This window comes from Bidens hawaiensis, unplaced genomic scaffold (assembly GCF_021521415.1).
Source record: "Bidens hawaiensis isolate Kalapana, Puna unplaced genomic scaffold, B.hawaiensis_p1.1 tig00028457_1, whole genome shotgun sequence".
Lineage (NCBI taxonomy): Eukaryota > Viridiplantae > Streptophyta > Magnoliopsida > Asterales > Asteraceae > Bidens > Bidens hawaiensis.
The window spans coordinates 174,973-192,082 of NW_027494639.1; the positions used below are offsets into that span (position 1 = coordinate 174,973).

Genomic DNA, 17,110 nt, shown 5'->3' on the forward strand with positions numbered 1-17,110 from the left:
TTTGTTTATGTATCGATGTTAATTTGAATTATGGTCTGGTTATTCGTCTAATTATGACCAATGCATAATAAATGTTCTTTAGATGTTATTAACACATACAAAATGAATGTTGTTGATGTTCGGTTTATTTGTACATATTTTCGTGTGTTAACGTACTCGTTTTATTCGTTTAGTATAGGAACTTTGGTACTTCATACATGTTTATTGTGTTTCAGGTTACAGGTACTTAACGCGCTTAATTTGGACCTGTACAAGCATGGAATGAAGACCCGGGATGTCCAGCACGCTTACCGAGGCAGTTAAACGAAGTTGCTGAGAAAAGAGGCCCATCGCGTAGCGCGATGGGTGTTGAAGGTGGGGCATCACGCTACGCGATGCCCTGTAAGTTACAGCGTTGACTTTGGTCAGGAGATGAGGCCATCGCGCTACGCGATGGTCCCTAGAATCGTGAAAGTTAGGGTTTGTTTTATATTACGTTCTTGACGGCCCTAGACGCTATTATTCACCTTCCAGGCGATTTCCAGAGCAGAAGAGAGAGTCTCCATCACCTCCAATCATCTCTAAGTGTCCTACATGGCCTACCAGATCATAACCGAGGCCCGAGAGATGCCGATGAGCGGCTAGTTTCTTCGAGTCATACCCGGGATGTATAGTTTGAAATCTTTCAGTTTTTTTTCTAATGTACTAGAACAACTAATTGTAATTGTTTTGATGTTAATCTATGAGTATTGATGTTTAGTATGTTCGTACAATCAGTCGGTTTAGGTTTATTTCGATCAGAACGATTAGTTTGTCGATTGCTATAATAATTGCTCGTTGGATTGTTTGATCTGTTAATTGCAATAAAGCATACGTTTGCCCTTAGTTGAGTCACACTGGCAGAGACCGTTTGATAACCAGTGCCGTGTGTTAGTGAGCGTAGATGCCTAAGGTTTAACCGATTAGTCAGTCTGTAGTTGACACAAGATAGTTAATCTGTTAAGTTGCATGAGATTGCTGTTTGATTGCTTACTTGGATTCCCGGGTGTAATTTGTCTTTGTTAATTGATTGAATACGTGACTACTTGTTTGCTTATTATAACATATAAACTGTTTGCTAGTGTGATCAGCACTTTAATTGAATTACTTCATAATGTTAGGAATCATTGTCACTGTACACTGACCACATACTCCTGGTGGATACGATACCTGACTTACCCTAGCTATTTATGTTAATTAGGTTTTTGCACGACTCAAACGACGGTCATCAGTTGTTTATATGTTCCTTTATATGCAATTAGGGGTGTTTGTTGGGTCGAGTTTCGTGTTAATCGGGTTGGGCTATTCAAGTTTTTCTTTTGAAAAAACAAACCCGAAACCAGACCCTATTAAGAATTCGGGTTGTTCGGGCAATTTTGGGCACCCCTATATGAGATGTTCAGTACAAATTACACAATGAAGTGTTTTAAAGAATTAACCTGTAATCTATGTTTTCTCAATTAGCTACTATTTTTATACATTAGTATTTTTTTTTCTTCATAAATTTAAAATGCATTTGCTGCCATGAGAACATGTTCGTTCCATATCAATATTTGTTGAATTTATGAATAATTTTATTTAAACTATTATGATGTCAGGGCACATGTATGACATGCTTGGAATTGTGTGGGAAGTGTATGTTTTCAAGTTTTGTCCATCCAGTTTATTTTTTATTTTTAAGGATATATTAACTGCATTAAAATTTAACCAACTTGGGCCAATTTTCAGGTAACATTTCTTATTTATATAAGGTAAACCAACTTTCAAATGTTTTTATCTGAGGTAATTTAAGCAGGTAAAACTTAGTTAAAAAGCAAATTGATTGATCCGGTTAAATGGGTCAAATGTTATCCAAATTTCTCTGAATTTTTGGATCACCAAAGTTCATTTATTAATGTAAGAATTGCATCTCCAACTTACTTGTGCATATGTTTTTTTTTAAGTATTACTGTATTATATTAGCCATGTTCGGTCTATAACTCAGTGTAGGTATTTGGTAGCAAAAATTGACTTTGATATACTGAGTCAATTAGGTGCGGATATGGTCAACATGTTGTTTAATAATTAATATGCTAGTAATGATATTTGTATCGTATGCTTTTTTGAATGAATAGTATGGGTAAACGCAAAAGGCTACGTATAATTTCTAGCGACTTGAAAGAGACTATTGAAGAAAATGTTGTAGATAATGAGCAAGGCGATCATCCCAATGAAATGCAAGGTGCAATCAGATTCTGAAGAATGTTGGTCTACAAATAAACAAGGTATTGGTTAATCTAGTGATGCTCGTGCTATTTGATCTTGTGAATTACTGTGTGTTTTAAGCTTTGTAGGTGAGTTGTTGTCCCGAGTGTGTTTTTATGAAAAAAAAAAGAAAAAAATTCAGTTGGTTTTATGGTTTGTTGGATTTTTTTAATGTTTTTGGTAATGGTTTCGGATCGAGTTGAATGAAGTCTGGTGAGTTTTGTTATCAAATTGTAACCAACGAAAGGAATCGGTTAGGACTTTTCACATAGGAACCATTTAGAGTATTAATATATATATATATTATAAAAATGTTTGGCTCGAGCTCAACAATGAAGTTTGTGTTCGTTTATAGAACGAGCTCATTTTTGGCTCGGGCTCGGGCTAGCTTAGCTTTTTCACAAGCCAATCTTGATTAGCTCGCAAGCGTTAATATGGTTGATTTTAATAGGTTATTATCAATTTTAGATTAATAATTAAGCCGGCTACACAATTTAGTGTCCATATATTTACATATTGAAAAGTTTTTATTTTTCTTATTAGGTAACTTGCATGAAGATTGAAGATGGTGAAAGAGGCTAACAAGTGGTGAAATTTTTAGTTTTTATTCAAATATTTGTTACTTTACTTTTTATATGATTGATATTTTGACTTAACTTGAGAGTTATTAGACATTTAATATACATTTGGAATGTGATTGGCGTGTTTTTAGAATGCGATTGAACTTTTAATTGTGGTAGGGATATTATGATTTCTATATTTGATGGTTTTATTTTTATTTGTATTTTTACTTTATGTTGTTAAAAGGTGCTACTAAGATCCTAAAATTTATTGTGGTAGACTTAGTGTCACTAAGAGTTCAAGGTTTAGTGGCAGACAAAAAAGCGTCACCAATACCCAAAAGTTTGTAATGGCATACGAAAAAAAATGCCACCAAAAGTCCAAAATGTTTTTAATGGCATATGGAAAAAATGCCACTAAAAAAGTTCAAAATTTTTTTAATGGCATACGAACAAAAATGTCACTGAAAGTCCAAAATGTTTTAATGGCATACGGAAAAAATGCTACTGAAAGTCCAAAATGTTTTTAATGGCATACGGGGAAAAAAAGCCACTGAAAGTCCAAAATGTTTTTAATGGCATTCGAAAAAAATGCCACTGAAAGTCCAAATGATTTTAATGGCATATGGAAAAAATGCCACCGAAAGTCCAAAATATTTTCAATGGCATCTGGAAAAAAATGCCACTGAAAGTCCAAAATATTTTCAAAAATATTTTCAATGGCATCTGGAAAAAAATGCCACTGAAAGTCCAAAATGTTTTTAATGGCATATGAAAAAAGTGCCACTGAAAGTCCAAAATGTTTTAATGGCATATGGAAAAAAGTGCCACTAAAGCCCAAAAGTTTGTAGTGGCAGACGACAAAAGTGTCACTAAAAGGCTTTAGTGGTAGCGCTTCTAGTGGCACTTTTTTTGTGTGTCACTCATTCCAACAAGGTTCTTTAGTGGCACTTCTTTGGTTTCTTGTGACACTTTTTGTGTGACACTAAATGGTTTTTTATTTGTAGTGATAGTACATACTTATGTGGTAAATCTTAATAATACCATGCCACACACTGAAACACATCTCATGCCAGGGCCGTCCTTGAGAGTGCGTCGACCTAAAAGGGTCCTTTGCGAGTAAAAAAATGGGGTCATAATAATATAGTAATGTATGTAATCAATAATAGAACGATAAGAAAACATGACAAACACAATAGTTTTGTAGCAAAGTGATTTATTTGAAATAGTTACACGAATTATCAGGCTCTCATAGAATTTTTTTTGTAGCAATCAACTCTTTATACTTATATCCTGTAATTTCTTATTCATGATAGCTATCATGCAATGTCAATCAATTAAGTCTTTTTTCATATTTTATACCCATTTAGTTAGATAAGGGTTGTGCTGGGAACACCCCAAACACCACCTAATACGTCACGGATAGCTCCATGCACGGCGTATTAGGTGTCAGTCAACCTAGGCCTGCAAAAAGCAGTCTTAGGTTGTCACCTCGTACTATAATACGACCCGTATAGTACTATACGGGGCGTATTATGCCTATTTGAATTATTGGAGCCTGGCTCCCCTTCCTCTCCCTTCTTTCTCTTTATTATTATATATACATGCGTTTCACCGAAGTGAATTCTCATCATACACACAACACATATTTTATAACATATACACACAATGTCGTGGTTCAACCATTTATTTCTAGACTCGAACTCCAGCTCGCCGTTAACGATCAGCCTAGCAGGTCGTGGTTACCGGACTTGAACCAGGTTTCGTTTTATATTTATTTAGTATGAAGTTGTTAGTCTCTTTTTTAACTAAGATATGTTACATTACGTTTTGTTAGGAGTATGTTGGCTATGATATTCAGCCTGAACAATCTTACGGTCAGCCTAGCTCGCCGGGCTTACCAAATTTGAACCAGGTTTCGTTATATATATTTATTTAGTATGAAGTCGTTAGTTGTTTTTTTAACTAAGCCATGTTACATTATGTTTTGTTAGGAGCATGTCGGTTATTATATATGCATGCATCATCTCAGAAAAATGAAAGTTGTAATAATTTAACAAATGCGTATATAACCCACCATTGCCTTTTATGGATGTTCATCGTTTAGCATCTATGTATGTACCTAACAATAATGCAACATTTCTTAACCTAAACAATGTTTCTTTTGGTTGATGATGGTGATGCTAAAACACATTTAATTTCTGATAATGAAATAACATTAAAAGGTTGTTGATTTCTATAACTCATTTGGAGGCATAACCACAAATAAATACAAAATACAAAAGTATAAACTCAAGAATCTGAGTGTAATTATTAAAATTTGTCGATATATTGTTCTTCTTATTTTATGTATCGGACGCGTTTAATATAAGCTAAACAGAAGATAATACATACTTATGTGGTAAATCTTAACACTACGCCACACACTGAACACATCTCATGCCATGGCCGTCCTTGAAAGTGCGTCGACCTAAAAGGGCCTTGTGCTAGTAAAAAAATGAAGGCCATAATATAGTAATGTATATAATCAATAATAGAACGGTAAGATAACATTAAACAAACACAATAGTATTGTAGCAAAATGATTTATTTGAAATAGTTACACGAATTATCAGTCTCTTATAGAATTTTTTTATAACAATCAATTCTTTATACTTTATGTCCTGTAATTTCTTGTTCATGATAGCTATCATACAATGTCAATCAATTAAGTCTATTTACTTTTTCATATTTTATGCCCATTTAGTAAGATAATTTTTATATAATAGTATGAATAGTGGGCTTTTGGTCTTTCATTTAAAATGATTTTATTAGGCTTTTGTTTAAAAAACAAATTGCATATAAAATATAGATGCAATTTTTTTTGAATTTATGGGCCCAAGTTAGGAGACTCTCACACACACAAAATAGTAAAACATATAAATAATATTGCTTAATGATTTGAGTGTGAAGATTTTTGTCGAGTGATCAGTATTTTCATAATTAGGCGATGTGTAAAATAACGTGAAACTTACATTACATTATGTGACTAGTTAAATGCACATCGATCTCAGGTTGTTTTTTCTATTAATTAGGATTAACTTAGACAAATCATTTTTCTAAATTGAAAAACAACCTCAAGTCACCCTTAGTTTAATGGATATTTGACAGCTCAAAACAAGCCGTGGCTTCGACAAAAGAAAATAAAAACTTGGTTTTGACATTTGTAGCTACCATCCTTCGAAATTGAGTAAACCAAAGAAAACAATTGTTTATTGACTCAAAATTATTAGAAAGCAAGACCATAAACAATTAATTCCAACATAGTTTGCCAACAAACAAAAGGAAACGCGTTTTCTTAACTTTTGACCAACAGTAAAAGTAACCTTAAACCTTGTACTTTGTGAAGATAGAGTTGTCTTGTGAGTAAATAGAGTTTTCTGAATAAACTAATTCTCATCCATAAATTGACAAATTCTTCACACGTCTTGGTGTTTACGTATCTAGCTAACAACTACTAGGAATATAAGATGCACTTTCACAATAAGTCAATAAATATGAACATCAATTTAATATAGCCGTACACTTGGGTTAAAACTATTACGACTTCTCTTAACTTATATATTAAACTTATTACACCAAACACAAAATTTGATTGTTTTTCTTATTTAATATAGTTTTTGAAAGTAACTTTGCACAAAGAAACTTATATTTCGACCCGATTAATAAAATAATGTGGCATTACATGACTATGAGCACTTTCCGGTTCTATTTGTGTGACGTCAAATCTGTCTTCGAGTCCGTGGTCACATCTAAGTGGCCCCGAATATGGCACTCATATGGCATTTCCTTTCATACTCCACTGTTTTATTTTTAATAAAATAGAATACAAAAACCCAAATAAAACTAATTACCACAAAAGTAGCTATTTAAAAAAAAAGAAAGAAAAACTGTTTGGGTTGGATGGAGTATCAAATATACTATTAAAACAATAACTATTTTCATAGATAACATTTATTCTCATAATTTTTTACTAATAAAATAATTCAAAATTAAATTAAATTACATTCAACTCAATCACATTCAATATATAATTCAATATAAATTAAAAATTATCAGGTTTTTATTTTCAAAGTTTCATGATAGTTATTCTTATTTTGGTTTCATTTCGGTTTTTGGTTTTTGTTCGGTTTTAATTTTTATAAATTTATTTCGTTTCAGTTTCATTTTAGACGGGGTTTTCTTTATTCATTTTTTGTTTTGGTTTTTACAATTTTTGTTTTTGGTTCAGTTTCAGATTTATCGGTTTTAGTTTTTCAGTTTCATTTCGGGTTTGTTTTAGTTTTATTGGTATTTGGTTTTATTTAGGTTTTCGGTTTTAGTTTTGTTTTAGTTTTTTTTTTTTTCAATTTAGTTTCGTTTCAATTTTTATTAAGTTTGTTCGGTGTTTGGTTTTAGTATCTATTGAAAAATGAAATAATATGGAAGGTTCACAAATTAAGTGAAAGGTTCACATGGGTTTTAACTTTCAAATATTTTAAAGTTATTGAAGCTTTATATTTTTTTTGAATCTTCCCAACCACTAATAATGAATTCGCATTTGATAGAAAGGATTTCAAAAACTAAGAACGTTGTATGTGTTACCCTTCATTTTCTTCTTAATCTGCAAGTGTGTTATTATTTTCTTTAATGAAAATGAGTCGTTTAAGAAATGTTTTTGATTTGCTTTGGCTCGGATCAAAACGGATCATTTTAAAAGGGTATTTATTTAGTTTGGGTCAACGAGTCAATATAAAAGGCATCGATTTCATTCTGGTTTCAACGGGTTTTTTTTAAATCTCATTGATTTGGTTATAGTCATACCGGGTTAATTTAAAAGATATCGATTTGGTTTGTGTTTAAATGGGTCATTCTAAAAGCGTAACGATTTGATTCTGGTCAAAACATGTCATTTTAAAAAGGTTTAGATTTGGTTCTGGTTCTTAAATGAGCTTTGAATGTGCTTCTGTTTATGAGGGTGCCGGACTTTTCACATGAAACGTAAAACCAGTTTTCGTAGTCAGGCCGATACCAACCGAATTCGCGTCAACTTATGAAAACGACGCCCGAGTGTAACCAACACAGAACTGGCCAACGCGCCGGGTAACAACCTAATTTTGATTAATCATATAAGTTTCGTTGGTCGTTAAAAAAGAAGACATGTTCCTTTTTTATTTTTATTTTTTTATACTTCAAAAAAGATCACATGATCGACAATATTGAGTGGCACCCACAAATTATCAATCAAAAACCCAAATTCACATCCCCTTATTGTTCATCATACGTATATATTTTTCAGAAAAAATAAAAAGCATATGTATGAAATGTCTTAAAAAGATAATGCAATTTAGCGAAGAGATGGTTATTAAATTTGAAGAACCAACTAATCTACAAACTTTTGACGCACTTTGCTGTCATAGTTGGATCAAATAGGCGACTTTTGTTGTACCATCTCTTGTAGATTTTCCCATAATTTTGGGTCGTTATAATCCTTGATAACGAGCGATGCCCTGGCATCTAGTAGCATTTGTTCAGGGTTTCTAGTAGCCATACCAACAGCCGCCATCCCGGCTCCATTAGCTGCTTTAATTCCCTAAACAGAATCCTAGGCAACACACAAAAAGTTGCACATGAAAACACATGGCAATTGGCATACGTATTGAAACAGTTGGTTATTTTAACAGATGATTGAGTTGAGTTCATACCTCAAACACAAATGTGTGATTTGGGGAAAATTTAAGTGCATTTAGAGCCTTAAGGTACGGATCAGGAAAAGGTTTTGGCCTTGCACATTCTTCAACTAAAACTATCACTTCAAATAAATCTTGTAGTTTAAGCATTGAAATCAGCAACTCAGCATTTGATTTTGGAGCGTTTGTAACCGCAGCCCGTTTCAGGCCAAGATCTTCTACCCATTTGCATACATCGTTTAAGCCGCTTATAGGTTCCAATTGTTCGGCTGCCAATCTGTTTGTTTTTAGACAAGAATTAAAACGTTACATTTTAAGGTCAAAATGACTTGAATAACAGTACAATAAAGATTATAACTTTAAAAGGCATCATGTTTTACCTCAACGGGACAGCAAATCAGGTCTGAATGTGTTAAGCGGGCCAGACACGATTGACAGAAGTATTAAACACCAACACGCACGATTAATTAAATGTTTCATTTCCTCAAACACAAACATGGGCCCTTTTAACACGATTAATATTAAAATTTTTAACACGAGTTACTCAGAACTTTATGTCAAAGAACATATCTTTTTTTAGTTTTTATAGATTTTATCTTTGAAGGGCAAACTTACTAGCTTTTACTTAAATAATGATACAAACTACTAGGGGTGCAGACGAGCAGAGACGCACGTGAGCTACTCGTGATCAAATAAATAAAAAAAACTCGAAATGAGCCGAGCCCGAGCGTCAAATAAAAGCTCGTTTAGTTATCGAGCCAAAGCTCAAGCCTCGTATGGGAAGATCGTTTAGGTTTGTCGAGCCTTAACGGGCCTAGCGTAGTTTTGAGTTTTAACTTTTTTGAACTTCTATGTATTTATTTCACACTGCAGAGCCGAGCTTTAGGCTCGTTAAGGTTTTCTCAATAACACAAATAATTAAAAATAATAACAAACAAGCTGCGCACAAGCCGGGCTTGAGCTTGAAACATGAGTAATGAACCGAGCTCGAGCTTGAGCTCTCGTAAGTCAAAGCAAGCTGAGCTCAAGCCCAGTCGAGCTCGTACCCCTACAAATTACCTTCTAAACAAAGCTTCCTTGTCAACCATGAACTTCATGGCCTTTTCAAACTCCCAGTTGGGGAGAAGAACATTACAAAGCTCTTCGTTATGCTTGCCGCTATCGTTATTTATGAAGAATTCCTCATCGATAAAGCCTATCTATAAAAATCAAAAATGAAAATCAATGCTCTCTAAGTATGTTTTAGCAAGATTTAAAATGACAAACGGAGATCAAAACGGTTGAAAAAAGTACCTCCTGGAGCATATCACGGAAGGCGTAGTAATGAAGAGGATCGGAGTCACAGAGAGTTCCATCAATGTCGAAAAGGATTGCTTCAAGAGGAGCAATGGAAGATAATAAAGCATTGATGCATTAATAAGTTAACTAATTGAAATGCGCCTAACCGACATTTAAACATGCGTAACTGGTGCCGAAACCAGAAGCAAAGCTGAAATGTACAAGAATTTCAAAAACAAAATTGTAAACCAACCCGTCTCGGTCAGTCCTAACTGTATATATAACAAAGACTACATATATACCTGTTAATCGGGTAGGAGGTTGATGATATCGTTGTGGAGAAGAATGTGGTTTTGAGCGTAAAATAGAAATAGGATTATTGGGGAAGAGATGAATATAAGGAGCGAGCGTTGACATTTGTGTTGCTCAATGAGTGTTACTCTGTCTTTCACCAGACATTTTGGTGCTCTGTTCTGTCGACTGTTTTCTTGCCATAGGATTTGGGTGGAGGAAACATAACATAAAACATAGCTCCTGACACTGACAGGAAGCGATTGCAGCCAACCATGTTACTTTGGATTATACAAGGTTTAACCACAATTTCATACTCTTTCTTTCACTATAAGTTTTTATATTTTATCTATTCGTATGCTTTTAGATTACTTCGTGAGAGAGAGTGTAGTGGGCGACAAATTCCTTAAATTTTGGGCGATACACACTCAAGAAAATATTGGAAAGTGTCGATTTAGGCATTTAGCTTTAGCTTACGCTTTATCTCGAAGGATTTTGATTAGAACATGTTTTATGATGTTTAGAAACTAATCAAACATCAGAAATATGTATGTCCTATATTGCGTTGCTCAAAAGATGTAGATTATTGTTCCAAACCTATTTCAGCGTGAACAATTACATGTTCCCAACCCGTCCATCTTATCACCTCTTATATTAATTGTCAAATAGTTATTATCAAGGGTTACCCTTGTCGATCCCGACTACAGTCTTTACTAATAAATGAAGTGCTACAAAGATAATAAAATCATAATAACATAAAAGTCTTTACTAATAAATGAAGTGCTACAAAGGTAAAAATCATAATAACATAAATAAAATATTTATATAATTTGAATTAACAAAAAAACTTAACCACCACGTCAAATGGGTAATAAGACCTTGGCCGAGCATGTAAAACTCAAAGTTTAATTTGTGGTAAATCACTGTTAATATGCTTTTTATGTAATATATAGCATATAATATAAAAGCCATTTATAGCACACTATTATTTTCACCTATAGCAATGATATGCACGAAGTGTCAACTTTATGCAACTTCTAATTTCTATACAAGGGTAGGATTAATGTAAGAAAACTAATAATTTTATGAGAAGCATAAGAATAGATTTATCTCAGTAACAGTCGGACAAGCAGGGAATGTTAGGGTGAACCAGAAAAGTTTGGGTAGAATCGGATCTAAGCGTTGGTAGGTAAGCGTCCTGTAATAAGAGGAGTAGTTATAAACCCTGTAGACCAGAAATTCACGAGATGGTTGCAAAAAAATGTAGGATGAAATGAAATGTCTAAACAAAAGAAGGTATGTTAAGATAAGTTGGGCAAGATGTGAACCAGGAGCTACTATAAGTCAACATAATAATGTATTTTCACAATCTTCTACTTTGTGGAATTAATTATTTTATTCTCCTAACTACAAAAAAAAATTATTATAAAATGATTGCTTTAGGAAGTCTTTATACTTTTTAGACCTATAAAATGTGAAAACAAGATAATACTATTGTTTTGATTTACGGTGAGTATATCTTTTCACTCCACACAGGCAACGTGTTGGATCCTAAATGCCCCCTGGCTAAATGTTGGGTTTATTTTTTCAAGTCACGGAATATAATGATAATGTAATTTATATGTTTTATACTAGCTTTTATCCTCCACATTATGGGGTTGTTTCATATTTTTCGTTTCTAATATTTATATATTTTTTGAATTTTAATTTTATTTATTTTAAGGAAGTGAATAATATACTTAGGGATGAAAGGGCTCATAAATAAATGACATGTTATAACCCGTTTAAAAGCTATTTGGGTTTGGTGAGACCCATGACCCGCTTATTTTATTTTTACTATAAAGTTGTTTCTTAATTATAAATATCTTTTTTATTAAAAAGAATAGGATATTAATTTTTAGTGTATCCCTATTTTATAGGATTTTCAAATCAAATATTTGGTAAGATTAATTTTTAATGCAATGAGATGTTATAACCTGTTTAAGGGGTATCTGGGTTTGATGAGATAGAGGGGGTGGAGAGCAGCCAGCGGTCTATAAGGTCCAGACCATCAAAGGATGGATTGGTCTGGTTTTTGTCGGGTCGGGCATTTGTATCCTGGTCATTATAATAGCCCAGAAGTCTATAAGGGGGTGTTTGGTACAGAGAATGGAATTGTAGAGAAATGGAATAGAGAAATGGAATTGCAGAGAAAGGGAATTGGTCTGGAGAATGAGAATTGACTGTTCTGTTTGGTAGTACAGAGATTTCAGTAGAGAAATATAGCTGAGAATCATTTCTCTTGTTTGGTACATAGAAAATAAACAGAGAATTTATATCAACTTTATCATTAGCACAAGTATTTTTTTCATAACAAATATTTATTAAAAAATAAAAAACATATAAAAAGATGCATAAATTCCAACCAAAATATGCATTGATCAAACCAATTCACATACAAAACATAGTTTTTAAACAAAAACATCAACCATAGTTAAAACCAATTCACATACAAAACATACTTCAACCATACACAACTATCCCATTGAACCATCGGTATACAACTCGACCATCTCAATTTTCTCTTCTATTGTCAACGCAAGAAAAGAACGTCCTAGATCCACATCTTTACCAATCAAATGAGCTGCTTTGAACCGTTTTTTCGTAGTGATACCTGGTAAAGCTTTCAACTCATCACTAACCTTTTCATAGATTTCACGAGCCTCCATACCTTCTTTGCTAAGTTGTTCACCCACCATCTCCCCAAATCGAAGCAAAACTTCCTTGATATCTTTGCAAGACTCTCGATATATCTCATCTGCATCCGTGCTTCTACCTCCTTACCGAATATGGTACACAATTTGTCATAGAAAGGAAATGACTTGTCACGAAAATTCACAGCACCTTTGTGAGACTACAAGACAATTACAAATAAATTAGACTAAAATTTTAAAATCTAAAAAATATATTTTTTAGAATATACCTTCACGTATTCATTCCAAACACTTACGTTTTGAGGAGTTTCTTTGACGAGCACTTTCCCCCTCTGATCTGTAACCAGGAACCACATCTACAACAAACTGCTGGACATTACGCCCCGGTCTTTGTAGGTAAAAATCAGATGGTACACTGCTTCCAGCGGGATTAGGTTTATGCATCACAAGATCTTCGTCTCCAATCAAACCTTGTACATCCGTAAACAGCTCACACACATCCAAACCTGCTATCAGACATACAAGTTTAAAGCAATTCAATAAAGAAATTATTTCACGATGCAAATATAGCCAAGGGTAATAGCACATTCACAACTCACCCATCCGCCGCTTTAGGTTTTGCCTTTGTTTGGCTAGTCTTTCTTTCGAGTTGCTGCCAGAATCACTTGCAAGGTCATACTCCTAAAACAGAATAATCAATATATCAAGATTTACTATATCCACAAGACTCTAAGCTAAAAGTTCAAAAAAATACAGTACCTGTCCTCTGGAAGCCAAAAGAGCCCCATGTCCCAACACTTTAGAGAGTTCAAAGCTGTCAATAAAAAATGTCAGATCAATAGCTGAAACAGAGCAAAAAATGGGCGTACGTAAGGGACCAAGAAAAACCTCTGGAATGAAGTGCTAGCACTTATTTTGGGGAGAGATGTTGGCCAAAAAACAACCTCTTCAACAGAACAGTTTATGCAAGCCTCCTTCATCTTTGTCTCAACAAGATTAAAGAGATCAGTCATAGATAAATGCTTGAAACATCCAGCAATTGCTCCAATGGCATGAGCCGCCGCAACTCTGGTATCCCAGTTTTTGCTATGAAGATATTGTGATACCTGAAAAATGCATTAAGCAATAATCAAACCAATTTGAATGCACAACCGCCATAATATGTCCCAAACTAAAAAACAATACTAAAATAAATCAATGCAGTAATACATACCTTACGTAGCAAAGAGCTTAAATCTTGAGGATGTAATTTTGCAATCTCCCCTATCTGGCGAGCTGTAGTGAATCGTGTGGCTTGTGTCGAGCCAGCTTAACAACGGTCAAGAAATACAAGCAGCCAGCATGAACATGAAAAGGTACACATTTTCACTCTACCTTATTTCAAGCTAATATTAACCTAACTCTAGATTAAGCTGCTTCTCTCATACCAAATCCAAATTGTGACATTCAAGTTCCAACCGTTAATTATGTCAATCTGCTGCATCAGGTAGTATCACCACTCTAAATCCATCTAAACTATATATATTAATGATTTTTCAACTAAACTCCCATATTGCATGATTAGGCATACATGCATGGCACCTAATCACTTTTTAAACAATTCAAAGGCAAGTCGGTTATGAAACCAAACTATAAACTTATTGCTAAAAACTCATCCGTTTTCCCACAAAATATGCATTTACAATATAATAATGATAATAACAACAATAAGCCTAGAAAAGAAAGATTGCAATAAAAAGATTCGAGTAAAGTCAGCAACCGTTGGAGGCGAGAAGATTGTTGCTGTGCCATATCTCTTAATAATTATACCACTCACAACATTTCTCATTCTACCAAAAACAATAATCTTTCACAATCCTGTCAAATGATTTCATTCCTCTCACCAACACACAATCCTACACCAACCAAAAATTATAAAAAAAATATACAAATCAACATCCAAACCTAAATAATAATAATAAATACATTCCAATCGAATTACACTAGCAATACACAGCATTATCCAATAACTATTAACAATTTCGTTATTATAACGATTGAATCGTTAGCAGTGATGGTAATATACAGAAATTAAGAGAAATTGAACGTACCTTAGGGTTTTTTCGTGAATGGAATTGAGAAACCTAATAATAATTAATAATAATAATAATATTAAGTGTGAAGCATTCGATTCAATTGACGGTTATCGGCGTGGTGACGTGGCGGATGTGTGTTACGGTGATGGTGTGTGTGTGTGTGTGTTGTACGGTGAAGATGAAGAACGAATGAGGGTTTCGGGTTATTATTATTATGATGATGATAACTGAGATCGGTTCTTGGATTGGAGATGATTTGTGGGTGATTACAGGCTGCAAGTCGATCGAGCAGGGAGAGGCGTGAGAGAGTGAGGCTGAGAAATGAAACCTGGAAATCCAATTCTCCGTTTTTTGTAGAGAAAAAAAATCAGAGAAATGGAAATGGTTTATTTCCATTTCTCACCTCTTTCTTTCATAAACAAACAAGAGAATTCTTTCCAATTCCATTTCTCATCCCTCAATTCCCTCTACCAAACACCCCCTAAGTGTCCAGTTTATGATTTTAATACAGATCATCAATATTTGATAATTAAAAACAATACCAACCAATCTTTGACCACCGTTGACCTTCACACCATATAATCTATGCATAACATTTCCAGAAGCCCAATCCAAAACGTGACAACCTACAATAGGAAGAAGAACAATTGTTAATCTTCCAGAATTTGAAATTCAGTACCCTCAAAAAAGAATATAGAGCAAAACAGCTTCAAGAATGAACAGATCGGTTTTTTGTTTTCGATAGCCTATTGCTGCAGTTTAAATATTTATTTAAGTTCAGTCTCGAGTTTCTTGGTTGGTCTCTGGTTCAGACATAACCAACCCAAAACCGACTACAACATGTATATTTAAAATCGAGGCCCAAACTGGTTGGTTTCTTGGGCCGAACCGAATGTTGTTATGCCATAACAGGCTAACAAGAACCATAACACCATAAACATTATAAAGTTAAAAGCACCATGTTTCACCTTTGAACCCATATGTATTTGAGCAACTTAACAGCAATACATCACCAGTTTATCACATCAATCCAAGAACGGATAAACATCATCCATTAGCAGTTGACAAGTCATCAGTTAAGCAAAATCTGATCTGAATACACCAGCAGCACAAGTAATAAACATGTTACACATTCGGTTCTTATTAAAAAATATTTTAAACTTGTGCCCTGCACCAGTTAAAATAAGAACATGTTCAATATTTGTTGACTTTCTAAGTCAAAATTATGTGTATTATTAAATAATTTATGCACCAGATTTATGTGTATTCATTATATTTTTTATGTTCTCAGGTAAATATTCGTATACAATAAAGTTACACATAATTAATAATATCAGTTTCAAATATAAAAAACAAGAGTAAGAGAGCTAAATGGTGGAAGGGTATTTTGGTCATATGGAATGTAATTAATAACACCGAGGAACTAGTACACAAAGAAAATACAAATTGAATATAAAGAAACAAACATAAACGAAAACGATAGAGAATTGAAATCATATGATGGAACAAATCTATCAACGGCTTATTGTTAAACTCTTAACGAACTTATTTTCCAAAGTTGCAACTTCACCCCCTTTAAGTTCTTCAAAATGTACATCTTTATTATTAACTTCGTTAAACAAGATGTTTAACATGGATTTAGCATAAGCATCATATTTAACAGCATGCTTGCTTAACATAACGAATATAAAACGTATTTAACGCCCTAGTTCGGTAAAAAGTCACATGACTAATGATTAAAAATTCTTTGTCCAAATCTAAATTTTAATTTCTATTGGCCAGAGTTGACTTCTTTTTGTCAATTTTGACCAATAAGTCAAAAGTTGGTTAAATGGGCTATGCTTGAGAAATGAGGTGTCATGGGTTTATCGAAATGGTAAAACGAGAAAGGGGAATTAGATAAGCCCGGATAAAAGTGACTCCTAACTAGAACACTTAATGATATTTATAGTTCCAATTGTCCATAAACCACTGTTTATTTATAGCCACGAGTTTAAAGTTTATTTTTAAGGTCAAATGACTTAAATAATTTCAAAGTGACCCCTAACTAGAACACTTAATGATATTTATAGCCAAGGTATCAGGTATGACCGAACCGAATCGAAACCAAGAAAGGCAGTAAAATTGGCTGCCGGTTGGTTCAGGATCGAGACCAATAATTAGCTGCACATTACCGGGTTGATATAATGTCTAGGCGAGTCAGTTTTTGTATGAAATTAAACATGCTAATCATTTGTTTGCGG

The 17,110-nt window shown here is 33.7% G+C and overlaps 2 protein-coding genes across 2 annotated transcripts; both read right to left on the reverse strand.

The window, feature by feature from the left end:
• Window positions 1-8,267: 8,267 nt before the first annotated feature.
• On the reverse strand, window positions 8,268-9,708 carry LOC143577045 (haloacid dehalogenase-like hydrolase domain-containing protein Sgpp). The gene is made up of 3 exons (XM_077060990.1): window positions 9,590-9,708; window positions 8,546-8,807; window positions 8,268-8,445 (listed from the first exon to the last, which is right to left on the reverse strand). The coding sequence occupies exons 1-3, from the start codon at window positions 9,625-9,627 to the stop codon at window positions 8,434-8,436; spliced, it is 312 nt and encodes a 103-aa protein (XP_076917105.1). The 5' UTR covers window positions 9,628-9,708; the 3' UTR covers window positions 8,268-8,433.
• A 3,363-nt stretch (window positions 9,709-13,071) lies between these two features.
• On the reverse strand, window positions 13,072-14,238 carry LOC143577041 (TATA-binding protein-associated factor BTAF1-like). Its single transcript, XM_077060987.1, has 6 exons — window positions 14,220-14,238; window positions 14,006-14,100; window positions 13,681-13,898; window positions 13,552-13,606; window positions 13,392-13,473; window positions 13,072-13,298 (listed from the first exon to the last, which is right to left on the reverse strand). Exons 1-6 carry the CDS (start codon window positions 14,236-14,238, stop codon window positions 13,072-13,074), a joined length of 696 nt encoding a protein of 231 aa, XP_076917102.1.
• Window positions 14,239-17,110: the final 2,872 nt, after the last annotated feature.